General features: G+C 36.8%; 1 protein-coding gene across 1 annotated transcript in view; it reads right to left on the bottom strand.

The window, feature by feature from the left end:
• Nucleotides 1-21,670, bottom strand: part of LOC105490872 (PKHD1 ciliary IPT domain containing fibrocystin/polyductin) — a 472,028-nt gene that overhangs the window by 36,920 nt on the left and 413,438 nt on the right. Inside the window, 2 exon segments of the mRNA XM_071096950.1 lie at nucleotides 457-592; nucleotides 9,941-10,955. Of these exon segments, the coding sequence (XP_070953051.1) occupies nucleotides 457-592; nucleotides 9,941-10,955 (1,151 nt within the window).

Raw genomic sequence — 21,670 nt, 5'->3', positions numbered from 1 at the left:
CCTGAAATTAGAATTAAGCACAGAAACTTCTTGTTTTACTTAACCACATATAAGAGAGATTATTTAAAAAAACATAAAACTGTAATGTATCTATAATGTCATAAGTTCCTTCATTAACATATGAAAAACTTCTTCAGATGTAGATCTACTTCTTTGTGAAGGCTAGATTTCAGAGAAGATGTGACAGACCTGCTTCAAGAATTTGGTTGGGGAGGAAAAGTATCAGAATTTTATTTTTACCCTTGATCAAATTCTGAATGTCCAGAGAAAATAGAAGGAAGGCAGGCTGTGAAGTGGAAGGAAAAATGTGAAAGTAGTGAGAAGCTCTTAAGTGCAACAAATTGCACACAGTGGGCACTCTGTAAATCTGGATCAGTGATGACACACTCTAAAAGACAGACTGAATGCTACATGCTACGTAGCTCTAAAGACAGATTGCTTCCTGTGAAACGTTACCTGCTCATCCAAAAATACCAATTGTGGCTGCACTGGAAGCTCATTTCCCACTTCTCCATCTGAAGGCTGGACTAGGACGGAAAGTACATAGGGCCGAATATATATCAAGTTCCCAGTTTTAAAACTGCTTGAATTTCTGGCAGATATAAAAACAAATAAAATACATCCTTGGGATTACACGTATCCCTGTGGCAGCAATTTTGCACAATCCATTATTACCAGTGAAAATATTTGCATTTGTCTGTGTTTCTAGAAAATAAGACACTGTGTAGTGAACATGGCTTTATAGCAAAGGTTAATTATGTATGTATTTGATATGTTTTCTTAGCTATAATGAAAATGGACTGGGTGGTAGGGAAAAATCACAAATTATGAGTGTATATTTTTATTATCATTTATTAAAATCAGTCAAAAAACAAAAGTCTCAGTGAAATTAGCCTCAAACTCATATAGATAATAATAATAAAAGCCTCAGACTAAAATGAGAGGACATGGACATGTCCAATAGTAAGCTATTAAATCAGCTTTCCCAAATAATGCCCTGATTTGTGGGTGTGTTCCAATTCCATGATATAAATACTACCACCATAACTAATTCCAAGATGACAAGATACTACCACTGAGCAGAGCTGGGAAGAGACACCCAACAGCAAACTCCAGTACACCGCTGTTTTACACAGAAGAGCTCATTTAATCTTCACAACAAACCGTATTTATATTCTCTGAGTATGCTTGTACTAAATGGATTCAATAACTATTCATAGCATTAATGAATTAATTTACTTCAGTTGCATGAAGCATCTGAGGAGAATAATACTTATAATTGCCATTTACTGAGCATGTACTGTATACCAAGTTCCATGATAAAGTGTTCATGTATAATTTCATTGCATCTGTAAAATGACACTATGTGGTGGGTACTCTTGTTTATATATGAAGAAGCTGAGGTCCAAAAAGGCTTGAATAACTTGCCAAAGGTCCTACAAATAGTAAGCATTGACTAAGATCTAGAGTGGTTAACCAGTGAGCTATATTGCTTCTCACTTCCTTTGAACATACTAAGTGCTGACATGACTTAGCAACAAAATGGAACACAAACAAAATAGTTATATAATTCATGACAGTGTAAAACATATGTCACTCAGAGTTTTGGCATTTTTGATGACAGAGCTTGCATCATTAAAATAAAATTATACACCTATTGTCCCATTAAGTCTATTGTGTATTACACATCATAGGCATGCAACAGATGTTTGGCAAATAAATGGAGGCACTTGGACATCATATATCATATATAGGACCCTGACATAGAGCATTCCTTGATGAGTTATCCTCAATAGCCTGGGCCAGGTCTCATGAGGTATTTATTTATTTATTTACTTATTTATTTTTAAAATAGCCTACTTTGCTTTCTCCCATTTAATGTTTATAAGTCAACTATTCTATCTCCTAACTACCTCCCCTTCCCCACACGAGGAGGAAAGGATAAAGTATTTATTTAACGTGGAGGGTGCATGTCAGGAAAAAGCAAAGATTTGTTCCGAAAGAAGAAATAGTGGAAGAGCAAATACAAGGGATCACTAAATATGAAGTTTCCATAGGAAGCAATTTTCTTCTCCCCTAGGAATCCTAGGAAATGCGGGCAGAGTGCAAATATGTGGTCCTAAGAAGCTCTTTAGTCATCTACCAGCGAAGACCCTGGCTTTTTGGCTGGAATCACTCCCTGGGAATTCAACACACACTAGCCCCCACAACGTTTCTTAGTTTGTTTAGCCTGAGTGGCTAGGGCTCCTTTCCTTTTTTAAAGGGAACCATTTAAACCAGATTTTAAAAATCCATGCTATTAATTCTATCCTTCTGTGGGTTCCAGGTTATTAGAAAATTCTAACGTTGTTATCAAATCCTATTTCTCCCCTAATCTTTTTCCTTAAATTCTTTCTGATGGGGGCTAGGATGCAGGCAAGCAGTCTGGGTTAAAGAAACTGAAAGACTCCATCAAAGATTCTGACATAAGTACGTTGATGTCTAGAGACGAAGGGAGGGAAACCAACTGCCTGAACACACGCTAAAAGGCCCATTCCTGACACACTTTAAAGTTTATTGTGAGCAAACATCTCTTGTTAAATGTAAACAGCATCTCACTGGAGGTCACAGACTTGCTGCTGCAGCATATCCCAAGGTAATACCACTTTAAGCTCCACATAAACTCTTAAGCAGTTTCTGTCCTAAAACCTGACCGTAGGTGGTACAGTTTTTTACGATATGTTATAATAGTGCAATAAATCTGTTAGCTTAAAATCGAATCTCCGTGGCCTTTTAGAGAAATCATCATTAAATGCAGGGTCCTGTTAATGATGCCATCGAAGTGAAATTGTTTAATCTGCTAAGGGGGTGAAAGGTCACCAAATGAATTTTTTATAATACATCAACTTGACACGCAATAGGGAAAACTGTAATAGATAAAAGCAAAGGAAAAGGGCACTGTCTTCTTCTGATAGGTCAATAGCAGCCAAGAGAGTCACTCATCCACTTTCCTTTCACGATGGGGCTCCTTTTGCATTTAATATGGACACCCAATTAATACCTCAGCACCACAGACAACCTCATTTTAGGTGACTTATAGCAATTTCTCCCCCTTCCTTGAAATGAAAGTGATCACAATACATCATAGCATTGTGCGAATTAACGTTAATTGATTCAAGTTACCAAGCAATGATGGGCCACTTATATAATCTAGGCGTTATTGGGTGCTAGAAGGGATGGAGGGAAGATTAGATTCCAGTGTCCGTTGCTGTGACGACGGGAGTCACCTGATGCCTTGTTAGACAGTTGTAAGGTTCTATTGCTGGCCCCAGTGGGGTCGTCAGTAAACTGGAGTGATGTCCAAACATCATTACATGCTGCTCCAATATTAAAGCAAAGGGATTAGCAACTTATTGCAAGCAACCTGGATTTGTCATTGTGCTGTCGTTATCCAATTTCCAACTGCTAATGTGACTGTAGCCTGCAGGCAGAAGGACCTACAGCCAAACTTTAAAAAATGGGGGAGAAAAGTTCCCTCCATTCATCCCAGTTTTTACCATTATTTAATAGCTTCCAATACCCAGTTAGGTATGTGAAAGAATTTTTTTTTTCTACAACACTTAAATGCAGGCTAAAGGAGAAAAGTCAAGAAAATACAGAAATTTCCCAATTAAGAGATCACTCCTATTCATGTCAACTCTTGCTTTTCAATTCCACCAGATCTGAAATGTTTACCTTGTAGAAGATGGAATTATTTCTATCTGCATGGAAAACTTAAAGAGCAAATAAATTTTATTAGTGAAAACTGGCTCTCAGCAAGACCTACTGTGGTGGGGTGGGGTGAGGTGAAGTTGGGGTGGAAATCAGAGATACTCTGTCTTCAACCTTCTGCTCAAAGCTACTAAGCCGAGTTCCTATAAAAAGCCTCATGTTTTGATTGAATGCTTCAGGATGTCCTGAGCATTTTTTATCTCTCTTGTTTTAAATAGGCTAGATAAGGCTGAATATTCTATATGTACCACAAGGGGACTTGAATTGTAAAATGATTTTGGACAATTTTGTACCCTGAAAGAAAAAAGTAAATTCTTTAGTCAATTCTAAAAAAATCTAAAATATATATATTATGTTAATATAGGGAAAATACAAATATAATGTCAACATATTTCTATATATTTAACAAATATATGTTAACCCTTCTACTATGTACAAACATTGTTCAAGGCACTGTGAAATATGCAAAGATATAGAACACCATGATCTCCCCCTAAAGAATAACCTTCTATATACTTTGTATGACAAGAATGACTTTTCTGGTTATCCTTCTGAGTTGATAGATGCAATTTTCTTACCTTTCATGGTCCTGATGCTCCCTGTTAAACCTATCTAGGCTTCCTTAGCAAATAGCCAACTCCTAAGAGGGAAGAAATGTCTTATGATCTGACAGTTTTTTTCTGGCACTGTGATCTAGCGGTTCCAAGCCTGGCATATTATAAGCACCCAGTACATGTTGCTATAGTAACACTTGCCAAATCAGTACCCATTATGCATTCCCTCTGTTCTTAGGTCACTAATTGCCTCTGAAAAACTACCACTCATCTTGGCCTTCAACTTCACATTCTGGGGCACTCCTGAAGCAGTGTGCTTACTTCTATTCTGTGATACTTCTGATTAAACTCTTGTGATTCCATGGAATTATTCATTTAAAAACGAGATTTCAGTAACCTTAGGTGTAACTTGCAGTGGATCAGAAGTATATAAAGACACAGAATAAACACAGGACATCTTCCAAAATTCAGGGGACAAAAACACCTCTTAGGAGTTGACTAGCTGCTAAGGAAGCCTAGATGGGTTTAACAGGGCATAAGGACAATGAAAGATAAGTAAAATCAATTATAAGCAAAAAATCAGGGGACAAAAACCTAAGTATTTTAATTGGCAAATCATTTAAAACAATATTTTATAATAAATCTAGCATGACTATTTTATCTAGGAGAATGAAAACTCTGCATTTTTAAAGATCATATGCAAAATAACCAAAATTTCCTGTTTATCCTGGGGAGCTGTAGCAGTCATAAGTCTGTTCAGGAAAACAGAAATCACTCAAGGTCTTTCTAATGGAAGAGATTTAATTCAAGATATTGGTTGCACAGGAGTTTTAGAATAGTAGAAAAGTAAAACAGGCTACCTTTCACTACATGTGATATATTGAATGATAATTTATTGTGATTTACAATGTGCTTAGGCACACTTGGGAATATAATCATAAGTCGAAACCTTGACCACCTAATAAATATTATAAAGATTAACATTTTATACTCAAGTTAATGTTATGAAAAACTGGATTAATGGTTAAGCAGCTTCATAGAGAATTAATGATTTATTTGTAATAGATACGGAATGAGATTTAGTATAACATCTTCTCATTAAATAGTTGAATAAATGCTGTTTTTCATATCCATTAATTTTCAAATCTCTAGATTCTTACAGGGACCATATGATATTTTGAACATTATAGCTGTTCAGTTAACATTGGGGAATAAAAAACATTGAAATATAAGCTTTCAAGAGTCTATTATATTTACCTGCGAGTTCACGATGTGTACAAATAATTCTTAAATTAATTGATTTTAAGGTAGTGTCATCTGATTTTGGAATTAGAACTTTTCTGGATGTGGATGTGTCAACAGCAACAATAGATTACAATTAACATCCTGTTCACAATAAAATAGCAGAAAAAAATATAAACTGCAGGACAAGAATTAAAGATTTAGTGGTCTGGCGCCATTCAGTATAAGAAAAATAGTACTCAAGGGCATCACTGCAAAAACAGGATTGTGAAGTAAATGACAGATTTGATGATGACCATGAATCATCATAACAAATGTGAATAGTCTACATTATTTCCCATTTAATAAGTCTGAATATTATGCAATCTTTGTCTTTTTTTAATGTTTAAGAGTTGAAGACTTAAAAATGCTTGTTATTAATGGAAGAATTTTTAATTGTATAGAAAGCTTGCTTACGTAGAACATCTCACTTTCCTACGAAGCCACACATATGAAGTAAGATTGCAATAATTTTGCCATTGACCCAATTAAACAAAGTAGCGTATTTGTACTGCAGTGAAAAGAAGGAATGATGTAAAAACACTCTTTAATGGCAAAGTTGTGGTTTTTGTCATGGGGAAGAACAGAGACAAGCCAGTAGTATAGGAATCTCTTCTAGGATGAACATTCTGCCGGTCTTGAAAAGAACGTACTTCCTTGCTGATAGAAAGAGTCTACTATTTCATGCTCCAAACAGCTGTCTTCTAGAAAGCAGGTGCCCAGGATGCATAAAGAGGAGAAGATGCAGAAGAGAAAATGTTAAAGGTGACTGAATGCCAAAAGACTTGTATAATTTATTGGCTCTCCTGGTTTTCTTCTCTATTCCAAAGTAACCTGATAGGGTGCTCCTTATGCAGAATGAGGGAACTTAAAAACACACTACTAATGTGATAAGTATATACATGTTGCGCATACACAGATAAACACTCCCACAGTGTCATGCTCACCCTCATGGTAACTGTTTTAATAGCCCAAAGTTCATGGCAATGTCATGAACAAAGAGCTTTATGTGACATGGCATATTAGTTTCTATTGTTGTATAACAAATTACCACAGTCAGCGGCTTACAGTAACACCAATGTGTTATATCTCCAGGGAGTGGGCCAGGAGTCCAGAGAGGCTTGGCTGGGTTTGCTGAAGAGTTCACTTCCAAACAGGTTGTTGGAAGAATGTATTTCCTATGACTATAGAATTGAGGTCCCTGCAAAACCAAAATGAGATCCCACCTCATGCCAGTCAGAACAGCAATTATTAAGAAGTCAGGAAACAACAGATACTGGTGAGCCTCTGGAGAAATAGGAATACTTTTACACTGTTGGTGGGAGTATAAATTAGTTCAAACACTGTGGAAGACAGAGTGGCGATTCCTCAAGGATCTAAAACAAGAAATACCATTTGACTCAGCAACCCCACTACTGGGTATATATCCAAAGGATTATAAAGCATTCTACTGTAAAGACCTATGCACACGTATGCTTATTGCAACACTATTCACAATAGCAAAGACTTGGAACCAACCCAAATGCCCATCAATGACAGACTGGATAAAGAAAATGTGGCACATATACACCATGGAATACTATGCAGCCATAAAAAAGAATGATTCATGTCCTTTGCAGGGACATGGACAAAGCTGGAAGCCATCATTCTCAGCGACCTAACACAGGAACAGAAAACCAAACACTACATGTTCTCACCCATAAGTGGGAGGTGAATAATGCCAATACATGGACACAGGGAGGGGAACATCAGACACCGGAACCTGTTGTAGGGTGGGGAGCAGGGGAAGGGAGAGCATTAGGACAAATACCTAATGCATGTGGGGCTTAAAACGTAAATAGCGGGTTGATAGGTGCAGAATACCACCATGGCGCATGCAAGAAGACAACAAACGACAATGGAGGTCAACAAAGTTTTGGAAATTGGAAAACATGGTGATGGAAACTTAGCTAAGCAGAGGAAGCTTGAATCCAGATGCCTCTAGAGGAGGATAAAGACCGGAAGAGGCCAGTTCACTGTGTATTATTTACTTTGAAAGTAGACAGCTACTCCATCTCTTCCCACAAAACAGAGTTGGTAGCTTCTTTCTTTCTTTTCTTTTTTTTTTTTTTTTTTTTTTTTTTTTTTTTTTGACAAGATCTGGCTCTATCACCCAGGCTGTTGTGTAGTGGCACAATCTCAGTTCATTGCAACCTTCCTCTCCCAGGCTCAAACAATTCTCCCACCTCAGCCTTCCAAGTAGCTGAGACTACAGGCATGTACCATCATGTCCAGCTAATTTTTGTGTTTTTGTAGAGATGGGGTTCACCATGTTGCCCAGGTGGGTCTCAAACTCCTGGACTCAAGCTATTCACCCACCTCCACCTCCCACAGTGCTGAGATTATAGGTGTGAGCCATCACACCCGGCCCAAAGTTGGTAGCTTTTGAAAGTGGCTAGTACTCTCTTAGAAAAATGTGTCCAGTATGGCCTGAATTTGTTGAAATGCATATAACCCCATTAAATTAACAAGAGCAAACCACTGGAGAACATCCTTGGTACTTTTCCATGAAAGCACTGCATTCCTAGACTCATTTCTGCTGGCTTAAGGTCAGTTCATTGGCTCGTCAATAGCTCTCTAGTGAGTTCAGTGGAAAACCCAGCTGACTGTGATAAAGCTGAAAGAAACAAGGCTGGCTCTGGGGCCTGTGTCAGGTTTTATGGTTTTGTTTTGTTTTGTTTTTTATCATACTGTGCAACACTGGGAAACATGAGAAACCTTGCTAATTCTCATTGAATGCCATAGGATATGGCATTTCTCATTCGGGAGAGGTTTGTTCAGATATACTTAAGAAGCAGCCCTTCCTTATTTTTAGAAGATTTAATCTTTGCCTTATGTCTAGAAAATATCTTTTAAAATACTAAAGAAAAAGAGAGAGATAGGGGGATAGAACACATTGCAACACAAAATCAATTCTATATTTTACACTTTCAACTCTTTCTTATTAAATCAGAAATAACTGAGTCAAAAGTAAAAAAACATGATGGCTATGACAAATGGTGGGTGACAAATAAAAGCAATCTTTTCTCTGAAGCTATTTCATTTCTTCATGATAGAATGGCATGCCCCACATATATGTGTGTGTATACCTAAATTTGTGCTGGATCCACTCTCTGCTGGTTTTCCTCTCATGTAGCTCTATTGCTTCTACTCATTGACTTTTCTCTGTTTCTAGTTAAAAGCACATTATTCACTGAGGCTTCTTTTATATATAATATAAAATCAGTCATTTTGGAATTACCACCTTTTAGAAAGCTCAGTACTGTAAAATCTAAATAAAATTAAGCAATAAACTGACTCTCTTTCTCTCTAGACAAAAATTATTCATGTATGTATACTTATAATATACTTACAAGAACTCAGTGGGACCTAAATAAAATTGGGCTAATGGAAAAATACTTAAATGTAAGCTAACATCCATCAGCATCATTCCTTTAAGCATTCTAATCCTCATACCACCATACATAATATTATAACGTCACTAACATGGTGAAGGTTTGGTAGTTGACAAAAATATCCAAAATTGAGTAAGTTGTGATAATAATAAGCTATGAGTACCTTTTAAGTTAACAATTCCCAAAGGCCTTAAAATCAACCAGATCCAGAAAAATATGCTTGTATTTTTTCTCATCTTCTCTATATATCAATGTATAGCAGGAAAGAGGAACATCTATCTCTATTATAAACACAAAAACACTAGCTAAACTTTCACTTAGATATGTTGCTCTGTGTACAAAAGGACAATCAATGTATTAGCTGAATATTTATCCAAGTGTGAGGACGTGGTTTTCTTTTTAGTTTTGCTTTTTATTTAAGTTCTACTGAATTCCACATCCATTGGAGATGGTTGATGGTTGTATAGAAGTAATCACTACCCATTAAATACTAATAGCTTATTAGCACTATCACAAATAAAATGATATAGCAGTAGCAACAGAATAATATCTATTTCACTTTACCAACCCTAGAACCTAGTCTATTGCTTAAATTCATTAAATAAATAAATAAACGATCAAATGAACTAAAAACAAGTTGCTTCCAAAAAATCTCTTCCCACATGCTTTTCACTTTAAGGAATCAAAATATAATGCTTTCTACCACCTTGGAAATAGAATAATCATGAAAAATATGAATTTAATACACAATCTAAAACCTAAGAATTTAAGTCTTTAAATGACACTTTGAATTTTTATTCTTAAAAAGCAGACGAGTTATATGATTCAGTGTAAGTACATTGACATTTGCAACATATGTCAATATGGACCTAAAAAATCAGCCCTCACCCTCATTTGGATGTGAATATAATTAGTACTTACCCATAGCCAATGACTCCCTTTGACTGAGTAACTAGTAAGGCCCCAATAGTCATATTCAGAATATTCTCTAGTACCCCAGTCTGTTGAGCAGTGATGACTTGATGAGCCAAGTTCTGTAATTTGTTACTTGATAAGGATGAAATCATTCCAGTCCTTACTGTTGGCGAATCGCCAATTTCAATGACAATCACTTTTGACATAGTTTCCACAGTCGTTGGGGGTGAAGACCTATATGAGTTCATTTCCATCATGAGAGGCCTACGTTGACTGACTCTTCTATAATGACTAGCGCAAGTCACAGTCGGGCAATTGCGCTTTCTTTTTGCTCTACTGTCAGCAATGGCCTTTAAGGTCTCTTCATGGCCAGGTATCTCACGAAGAAACCTGATTTGGTTTGGGCCAATCTGTAAGAAGTTAGTTAGTCTTTCGAGTATTACTATTTCCCAGCCTTTTTCTAAGACTGAAACCATCACAGTGAGGGCCAAGTGAATGGAAACACTTGAGCGTATTTCAATGGGCTCCTCTCCTTGTAGTACAACATACAAGAGGTTATCCATGATGTTGAAATAGTTGGCACCAATAGATTCATTCAGCAATAAGGAAGCTGACTGAACCAGAGTGGGTGGAATAAAACTTTCCCCTAAGAAGACGTGGGGGTTCTGGAGCTCATGGTAGAATACAGCCAAGAGAAGCTTGGAGGTACTTTTGTTCCCCAATAGAAAAAAACGCAAAACTTGAGGAGTTTCATCCATGAAGCAGACCTTGGTGATTTGCCTGGTGGGTAAGATAGAATAGAAAGTAGACACCGACCCAGAGGTAGAGCAGGGAATATTGGCATTTACACTACTAAAGATGTCAACAAAACCACTAGTCACAGATACAACTGGATATAACTTCTGAATTGCCCAAGTGGCATCAGCGCCATCAAGAATGAGGACCACTTGGTCAGTCTGTTTGCAGACGAATCCTTGCATCAGAAATCGGTATGTACATTTCTGTTCTTCTCTATATGTACCTATAAAAGAAAAGAAACAAAACAAGCTATATGTGAATTACAATCTCTCAATGATGATTTGTAATCCATCACTGTCGCCATCATCTATAACCTGATAAAATATTTATTACACATCTAATTGTGCCAGATACTGAGAATGTAAGGAAGATTGGGGCAAAATATAAAAAGATAAGTACATTAAATAATAGTTCTTTAATGTATTTTTAAAGTACATGTTACATAATATGTTATTTAAAGTTAATAATGGAGATAATAACTGAGAAAAGGAGTTGAAGAAGTAAAAGAGTCAAGACAATGAAATAATTATCAAGGGCCCCTGAGAGAAAAACAAGATAAACTGTTTTTTGCTACTCTCACACATTCCATATAACACAAAATACCTCACCTCTGGTCACCAAAATATGTAGGTATTTCTCCACACCAACAACCAATTCTCCAGTGGATACAAACTGGGTGTCATATAATTTAACCAAATTCTGATACTAAACAGTTAGTGCAGACTCCACAAGGTAAGGGCTCAGTCTTACAAGCATGCCCCTATTTCAGACACCAATGGCAAATCTTAGGTTGTGACCTGTGCTTCTGAACAACTGGCTATAAATCAGGGCTCTCATGACTCCCTCCTTGAATTCAATTAACTTGCTAGAGAGGCTCACAGAACTCAGGGAAACATTTACTTATGTTTTCTCATTTATTATAAAGGATGCAGACGAACAGACAGATGGAAGAGATGCATAGGACAAGGCATGTGGGAAGGGACATGGAGCTTCCATGCCCTCTCTGCATGTGCCACCCTCAAGACATTTCCATGTGTTCAGCCACCTGAAAGCTCTTCTAATCCTGTCCTTTCGGGCTTTCATGGAGGCTTCATTATGTGGGTATGATTGACTAAGTTATTTGTTGTTGGTGATTGACTCAACCTTCAGACCCTCTCCTTTCCCCTGAGATGGGGATGGTGAGGAGATGAGGCTTGAAGTTCCAACCCTCTAGTCACATGGTTGGTTCCCCTGGCAACCAGTCCCTATCCTGAGGCTATCCAGTAGTTGAGGCATCAGCTTGTCAGAAAAAAAAAAAGACATTCCTATCACCCAGGAAATTCCAAGGGATTTAGGAACCTTGTATCGGATGTTTCTATCACTCGGGGAATTACAAATGTCTTAGGGCTTCTGTGTCAGCAACCAGAGTCAAAGATCAAATATTCGAACAAAAGAGTCTCCTAGCACTACCGATTTTAGTAGCTCTGCCTCAGGAACCAGAAATATAGATACAGGTGTAGATATAGATATAGATATAGGTGTAGATATAGATCTAGATACAGATATAGATACAGATTTAGATATAGATATAGATATAGAAAGAATCTCACAATATTATAGCTCCATAATAGAAATAGGGTACAAGAGAAGGGGTAGTATCATCCTAGTGAATGGGAGAAGAGGTAGATGGAGGGGAAAGGGTGGAACAGAGAAATTATGGAGGCATATTAAAATTGAAGAGGTGTATCTGACCAGATTGTGAAAGAGTTTGGATGTCAAACTATATAATTTTCTCATACTCTATTTTTCCCCAAACATAAAAAGTAAAGAAATACAAGAAGAGGGAAAGAAGAAAGTAGTAACTTGGAAAGTTGTTGATATTAAGGAGCCCAAGTTGAGGATGGTGAGGGTTAATAAAAACATTTAAAGGAACAGTGTTATTCATTATTCCCACCATTCCTAATAGTGCCTCTATGAAGCTAGAATAGTTCTTGTTTTGAATCCACAGGGATATTTTGTTGTCCACAGGGATATTTTGTTTTCCAACAAAGAATTTCTTTGACTTAAAATTTATATTCACAAAATCATTCTGTATTGTTTTCTAGATTTTTAAAATTTGCCTTAGTGCAAGTTCATAAAAGTAGCCTAAGAAATGGAACAAAAAATCAAATTATTTTTAATGTAGGAAATACTAGATTTGCGTATAATCTAGTCTTTCCTATATCCTTCCATCCACATGATATAATTATAAATCTATGCTAAACCTGTCCATGGTGTTAATAAATTTAACTACCAAAGTGTTGGTTCAAGAGTAGGGCACATGATTTACTTTTTCTTCAACAATAATAGCAAAAATAGGGGTGATTAAAAGTTACAAGGAAAATTATAAAATACTTAAAACAACAATAATTATAATTCTACTACATTAAAATTTTTGGAATGAAGTTAAAACAGTGCTTTTATGGGAAAATTTATAGTGTTAAATGCTTATATAAGCAAAGAAGAATTATCTAAAAGCAATGCCCTATGGTACTACCTCAAGAATTTTGAAAAAAGATATAATGGACAGCATGGTGATTGTAGTTAATAATACTGTATGGTATAACTAAAATTTGCTAAGAAGGTAGACCTTAAATATTCTCATCTCTCTCTCTCTCTCACACACACACACACACAAGCAAAAAGGTAATATGAGGTAATGGATATATTAATTAGCTTTCACAATGTATATGCATATCAAAACATCACATTACATAGTATATCTATAGTATATCCTAAATATTTAAAATTGTATTTGTCAATTATGTCTCATAAAAGCTAGAAAAAATACAAGACTTGCATGTCTAAAAGAATTTTAAGGAATTTAGAAAAAGAGCACAACAAAGTGAAAGAAAGGAAATAGTCAATATGATAGCAGAAATCAATGAATTAGAAACAACAACAAAACAATATAAAACAACAGAGGAAGCGGTTCTCGGGAAACAGCAACAAAATTGACTAACCCTTCCTAGACTAATCAAAATAAAAAGAATACAAATCACCAATTTCAAGAATGAAAGAAAGATTATCATTACAGATTCTGCAGAAGAAAAAATGAGAAACTATTACAAACAAGCATTAGCCAACACATTCAACAATTTAGATAAAGTAGACAAATTTCTTTAAAATTGACACAAGATAAAACAGAAATTTTGGCCTGTTCTATGTCTCTTAATGAAATTGGATTCATTACATTGAATGCTAAATGATTAAATAAAAATTTAATTATCAAATTTAAAGGAATAGTCACTTTCACATTGTGGTTTTTTTTTCCCTGTGATTATATCATAGGATAACTCTAATGTTAATCAAGAGTTGTCTTCAGAAGCATGGATCCAGTATGAAGGGAATTAATTGCATGGTCTTAACGGCCCTACAAATTTTGTTTTGAGATCCTGATGCACCAGTCTCTATTACAGTTATATCTTTTCCAAGTAAGATAGTTAGGTAACATTTCCTCATGGGAGATCTTCGAATCACAGTGGTTTCCCTTTTCTAAACTTGGCAGCTCACTCTCCTTTTTATACATTTTTTTCAGCCATGCTGATGTCATTAATTAATCACTCACATTCCATCCAATTTTATAAATCTCCGGCTTTCTTCTTCCTGCTTCTCACCTAGGAGATATAATGTCTTAAAGTGACCTCTAGAGATGTACAGTTCTGTTAGAATTATAAATAAATAATTAAACTAAAACAATCACATCCTTTGTTGATGATTCTCAATCATTCTCTGCTACTATCTAACTGTATGTAATTTGATAAATCACATGACATTAGTAGGCATCAGTGTTCTTAAGGGTTATCTCTCCAGGCCAGGGACAGTATCTTATCTCTAAATCACCACAAGGGTCAACATTCTACTGCAAGCAGAGTAGATGGTTTTAATATATAAATTAGTTGATTGATATGTAATGTCCTTTTCAAAATTCCTATTCTTCAAATCACTTTATGTGTTCTTGTCAAGTGTCTAATAATAACTCTTACTCTATAGTGCAAATATATTTTAAGTCAACTCAGCGTAACAATTATAATTGAGTATATCACAAAAATTTATTTTATCATCCTCTAAATTGATTTCTAATATATGTTAGGCAATATTGTAATGCATCTTTTTCACATGTATCCATAAGATTGAAATTATGGCTGACTATACTTTTATAAATTTTCTTCTGCTATTGTATCACATAGTTGATTTGTCCACAACAGGTTCTGTTGTAATAAAACATTTTTGGAACAATTCCTCTATTCATTAAACAAATACACATGGAGGAACATAAGTGTTTCTTTCATACCTCCATTCCTTATGACAGGTAATTTCCAAGGCCAAAATAATTTAAAAATGGCCTTTTAAAATGTAATTAACATTTTTTGGAGTAATAAGGTACAGGAGCTATACTAGTAGGATGTATACCTTCAAAGAGGCCCAATGATATGATTCTTTTTTTACTTATTTATTTATTTTTACATATTCCACCCAGAAACCAATCCATCATAAAGGCTGGTCACCCAAGCCATTTCTGCCCTAAGGATCCAAAGTTCCCCATTCCACTATTCAGTCATGACACTTGATGAAAAAGAATATGACAAACTACCTAGATAGAAGGCAGGAGCTTGAGAGGGAGAGAAAGAGACAGAAGGAGAAAAGGGTTTGACTCGTGCTGGGTTGGAGCTCGAGAGAGCACAGTCTCTGTTGGAAGTGTGTGATGCAGAGACTTTGCACACCCTGGAGATTTTAGCTCAGGCCCGGCCCATGAGGAAACTCAGGAATAAGAATATAGACAATGAAAAGTCACAAATCTTTATGACCCATTGGAATTTTGTATGAATTTAATTACGAACCCTAGATTGTGGTAAGGAATTGAATAAACATTTATTTGGATTCCTTGTGCATGCAGTAAGATTTTGTTACTATGGCTCCTCTCTCTTCAATAATAAGGAGCTAGTTGCCATATTGTTATTATTAAGCACTGTGCTAAAACTAGAGATCAAATGCCAGGCTTCTCAATGATGTGTTAGTTATTTGCTTGTTTAAACTTAGCCAATTACCTTCCTGATTACAAAGGAACTAGTGCAGTGCCAATTACATGCATTGTTTTTATTCCTATTTTCTCCTATGTTTATGTTTTAAACCTCTGTGTATGAACACCTTGCTATGAAAGAACCACATGGATTTTGATTTCTCATATCTGGTTGGAGATTTACCCCTATAACCTTCACAAAGTTAATAATTAGTATCTTCTTATTTAAATAAAGAGTTTCATCATATATTAGTTATTATAAAATATTCTCATCATTGTTTCCTTTCTACACTCCCCAAAAATGAAAAATATACTCATTTTGATTCAAGGTAAGAATAAAGAACATTTAAATTACTTCGGTTCAGATCTTCTTGACAAAACATACAACATATATTTCTCCAGAATATACCCTTCACAATGTTTTCTACCCTAGGAAAAAAACTGTACAAAAAAAATCTGTAATAAACAACCAATTAGTTATATTTTAAGGCTAGGTAGTCTTGTGACAGATATACTTTTTCTAGCCCAATGTTTCTCAGAAGTCAGAGCTGAGGTTTCTTTGATAGTAATATGAGAATGATGATTGGGATGTGATTGCCCCAAACTCTTTACAGAGATGAAGCTGTATACAAGTAGCTTTACCCACTGAGGGGAAAAATGATTTGTACATCAGATGCATTATTGCAGATAAATAGAAAATTTTCCTTTTATAAAGAAAGTTAAAACAGACCCCAAAAAACCCCACAAATTAAATAATCCCTCCACACAATTAGTCATCTCTGATAATACAAGCCTATTTCAGCAAGAATTTTTACCTTAGAGCTTTGACAATAAGGATTCTGTACAAATGAAGTGCCTTACATGAGCTGAAAAGTAGGTTCTTTTACCTTTCATGTCATTGGAATAAAACAGTCTGACACTCACAATGAAACTGTGAGAAACAGCTCATGCACAGATATTATAATTCAGAGTATCTTAAAATGTACATTTCAAAAAGGTAGATTGTTGTGTTTAGATGCAAGCTGAGGTGCTGTAGATAATAGAGAACTCATAAAAAGAAAGAGACTAATGTTGGAGGGAGTGGATGACTGACACAGTAAGCTCTCTGAGAGGCTAAAGAAGAATGGGGTCCACAGACCTCTTAAAGATGGGATTGGATAGGTTGAAAGACTTCATCTCCCATGGAGCAGGAAGGAGAGCAGAGAGTGTAAGTGCATGTGGAGGTGTGTGGGAGATTGAAAGCACTCTATCTGCTGGGAGGTGTGAGGCAAGCATGGTTATTGACAGCAAGTCAAGTATGAGGGTGAGTATTGGGGGCTAAGATGAAGGGCAGGAAAGTTGGGTCCAATGTTTGTGGATTGAGAAGATGGTATAAAACAGTCATTGTGAAAGAGGTGCAAACTTAGTCTTTCTGTTATTTTAGTGCTTGTACAATGGAGGGAACAATTCTATAAAAGTAGGTACAAAGGTATGAATTTAAAATTTGGAGTGGGAATGAATTATTTAAAATGATAAAAAAATCACAACACAATTATGTTTTAAAAACCTCATAAGTACCACAAACATGATAAAATCTAAGAAAAGGTACTATGTATACTACCCAGCTCACCTCTGTATCATTTTTCCTATATTTTATTGTTTAACTGTTGTGTTGTTTCTTCATATAACAACAATGTTGTAATACTTTTTATAGAGAAGATAGAAAGATAATTTAGTTTTTTCTATAGCTTGGATGATTGACATTGTTTTCCATAATTTCATTGTTAGTTTAGAAGAATTTCTTTCAGCTTCACAACTCATTATTTGTATGTGTAAATGTTTAGAATTTTTGTCAAATGTGGGAAGTCTCTCAGAAAGGTTTTCTCATGTATGAGCTGTAATACTTGAATAAATGTTCACAGAGTAGCTTTTATTGGACTGTTACCCCAGTCCTACATCTCTTATACCTTTCACTTTCTCCTCATGCTTTAGGATATGTTCATAAACCAGTGTGACCTAGGGTCTGGCTTCTGTGTGTTGCAGCACTGGGTAAGTTGACATATATGTCTACTAATAATTTTAGATAGAAGTGATTAGGAACCACACAAATCACACCCTACTAAGCCCAAATCAAATGTATGTCCAATTCAATTTCCCCTTAGCTAGATTTCAAAAATGCTGTAGTTAGTCCACTGTCGCTCAACCCCCACCACTTATGATAAGGAATATTTAGAGTGGAAAGAGAGAATTATCCTAATTCTGGTTAAAATATGTTAATTTTGAAAATTTTACAAAGCACAGATCTACGCAAACACATAGCTGAGATTCGTTTTGGAGCCTTGGAAGGGGCCCATGTAAGTGAAGAGCCTGAAACCTAATCTTAATCATCTTCACAGAAAATTTAGTCGGCTTGTGTTGCGGAGAATGGATGTGTACTTGCTTTGGCTATACCCAGTAAGATGGAATGGACAAATAGAATGGCTGAGTTTATTCAAGGTTGGGTTCATGCCCGGCTATGCGAAGGACAAAGAGTCACAGGTTTTAAAGGTATATACAAAGAAGTGATGATAAGAAAGCATAGTTCATTTCAGCTGCATAAGAAGGGAAATGAAGGGAAGGCACTCATGCATGTTAGAAAAATGTACATGGCGGCCGGGCACGGTGGCTCACGCCTGTAATCCCAGCACTTTGGGAGGCCGAGGCGGGCGGATCACGAGGTTAGGAGATCGAGACCATCCTGGCTAACATGGTGAAACCCCGTCTCTACTAAAAATACAAAAAATCAGCCAGGTGCGGTGGCGGGCACCCATAGTCCCAGTTACTCAGGAAACTGAGGCAGGAGAATGGCATGAACACTGGAGGCGGAGTTTGCAGTCAGCTGAGATCGCGCCACTGCACTCCAGCCTGGGCCATAGAGCGAGGCTCCATCACCAAAAAAAAAAAAAAAAAAAAAAAAGGAGAAAGAAAAATGCACATGGCAATGAGTTTAAGGCCACAAGGAAGGGACTCTTGAACAACTGAGTTAGAAAGACCTGAATTATTCCTTGAAAGTAGGGTACTTAAATTCATGATTTTTAAGGCCAGTCATCATGACAATCTCAATGCTGTCACTGTGTCAGTGAATAGTAAGGTACAGTGGGGGGAAAAGCATATCTGATAGGAAATACTAACAACAATGGTTAACATTTACTGAAGGCGTTCTCTGTGTCTGGTATTCTTCTAGAGAGGACTTGAAGATGAGATGAACAATGAGAGATAATATATAAACTGACAATGTCTAGACCAGATACCAAAATAGAACTCTGACCAACAAGCAGCAGTAACCAGTCCTAGAAGACCAAATAATAATCCCTGAAACCACACGCCTCAAACAGCCAGAACTTGATTAATAACTGTCAGTTTCCCTGTTTTCCCTGATAATTCCCCAATTTTTGCCTCAGTTTCCAACTTAGAACCAATCAGAGAAAGCAAAATATGTATCCATAACCAATCACATAGGATGCCCCACTTCTAGTTTCCCTGTGTCCAGCTTCCCCACGCCAACAGCATTAATCAAAGCATTAACCTGAAGCTTTCCCTTTTTTCCACACTCTTAAAGCCTCTTTAAGCTTTCCTGCTTTTCTGTGTGCCTTTGCATCTCTACCAAGTTGAAACGATAGTGGCTGACTCTCTTGCCATAGCAAGTTCAGATAAATAACAATTGCCAGTTCTTTGCATAGTCCTTGTTCATTTTCATAGCAGTCAAGGTTTTGAATGAGTTATCCACCTTAAGAAAATCAAGAAAGAGTGAGGATGAAGAAGAACAGTGATCCAGTTTCTTTGGCCTTCAGGGAGTGAAGAGCCTTCCGATTATGTCAATAAGACTCGTGAAGTAGGTAGTCAGCCAGATGGTGTCAGCCTCGGAGGGGTAGGGGTTTTATTAAAGGATATTATATAGGGCATGAGAGCAGCATGGAAACATGAAAGACACCTTAAGGGTTGAGAGTGTGGCTTAAAGAGGCTTTAAAAAGAGTGGCATCTTTAGAAGATGGCTAGGTTCCAGTTGAGGTAAACGAGTGAGAAGAATGTTCTTTGAAAATAAAGAAAAGTTTGCTGATCCCAAATTCAAATTTTCTCACAGCACCAGGAACAACTTTTGGAGGAATGGAGTAAAAGGTTGAGTGAGCCTGTGAATGGATTGGGAAGGAGATGTGTATTCTAGAGATGGTAGATAGAGAGTGGCAGACTTGTAGGTAGTGACTGAGGCAAGCCGGGATATTAAGAAAAACATATTGCCTCCTTATACTAATAGTGGTGTAAAAATTAGGGACTATCAGAGGAGCCTGAAGGGTTTCCCACAATTTTTATCAATGGGAGGCTCAGGTATACTGTTTAAGGAGATCTTATGTGGCAGGATGGTGGTCACCCCATGGTCATTTCAGCTAACACATAATGATTGCTTAGGAGAGCTATAGGTACAGATATATCTGTTAAGAAGCCCACAGACTGATGGGTGTGGTGCTTGGAAGTGGGACAGGCCAGGATAGAGATTAGAATAGCAAAGAAGAAGCTTTGACCTCACTACAAAGATGCGCTCAAAACATAAGGCTGGTGGTCTTCCTTCCTCTTTTCCTTCCTTCTTCCTTCTTCAATCCTTTTCTTCCTTCTCTACTTCCTTTCCCTAAAACTTTCTAATAGCAAGTTTAATTATCCACAGTTCATAGATAAAAAACTTGAGTCACAGCAATTTTAACTCAGTATAATTACTTAGTAGTAATGAGGAAGACGAGGAAGAAGAAAAAAAGGCATACTTCTAAACCTCTACGTGTCCCTTTGGCAAAGTTAAATGTAGTCTAAATAACTTCCCTTTGGGCCTGAGTTTAGACTTAAGATTCAGGGTGATGATTTATCCTGTGAGAGAGGAGCTGTAATAACTAGAAGTTCTCTCAGCACAATTTATTGACAGGCACACATGGAAAAGTTTTTGACGATTTGTCATATCACATATTTGGCAAGAGTCCATTTGCTGTGTTATGTCTTCATTTGGCCCTTTTAATATTTTATCATACTATCCCAGGAGTATAAAGATATAGCCACATATTTAACAAAGACAATAGCCTAAGGATTATCAACAAGTAATGTTAATTGTCCACTTTTGTAGCCAGAATTGAAATCCTGGTCTTCGTAAATTGAAAATATATATATAAGGCCGGGCGCGGTGGCTCAAGCCTGTAATCCCAGCACTTTGGGAGGCCGAGACGGGCGGATCATGAGGTCAGGAGATCGAGACCATCCTGGCTGACACGGTGAAACCCCGTCTCTACTAAAAAATACAAAAAACTAGCCGGGCGAGGTGGTGGGCGCCTGTAGTCCCAGATACTCGGGAGGCTGAGGCAGGAGAATGGCGTGAACCCGGGATGTGGAGCTTGCAGTGAGCCGAGATCTGGCCACTGCACTCCAGCCTGGGCGGCAGAGCGAGACTCCGTCTCAAAAAAAAAAAAAAAAAAAAGAAAAGAAAAAAAATATATATATGTGTGTGTGTGTGTGTGTGTGTGGTGTGTGTATATATATATACACACATATATATATATATATTCAGAGTTTACCAGTGACTAAGGGATGGGGTGGTTTGTCAGTATCTTATCATTCATTTTCCTAGGTCACCTTTAATCAACCCTCATATTTTAATTTTGGCGTGAGGCAAAAATAAAGCACATGTAAGCAGGGTTCCAGAGCCACTAAATGGGTGTAGTTCTTAATTATGGCAGAGAATACACATTAACTGCTTAAGAGGGTGACAGACCTCAGAGCTCAATCCCCAGGCACTACTGGCAGGAGACTGCAGTGACAGTCCAGCATCACTTCTATAGAGCGTTCCGTTTTTCCTTCCTCTGGATTTGTTTTCTTCCTGCTTCTCTCACTTGGGGAAGGTTTAGTTTTGA

Source organism: Macaca nemestrina, chromosome 5 (genome assembly GCF_043159975.1).
Source record: "Macaca nemestrina isolate mMacNem1 chromosome 5, mMacNem.hap1, whole genome shotgun sequence".
Lineage (NCBI taxonomy): Eukaryota > Metazoa > Chordata > Mammalia > Primates > Cercopithecidae > Macaca > Macaca nemestrina.
This window is presented reverse-complemented; position numbering and strand designations above follow the sequence as displayed.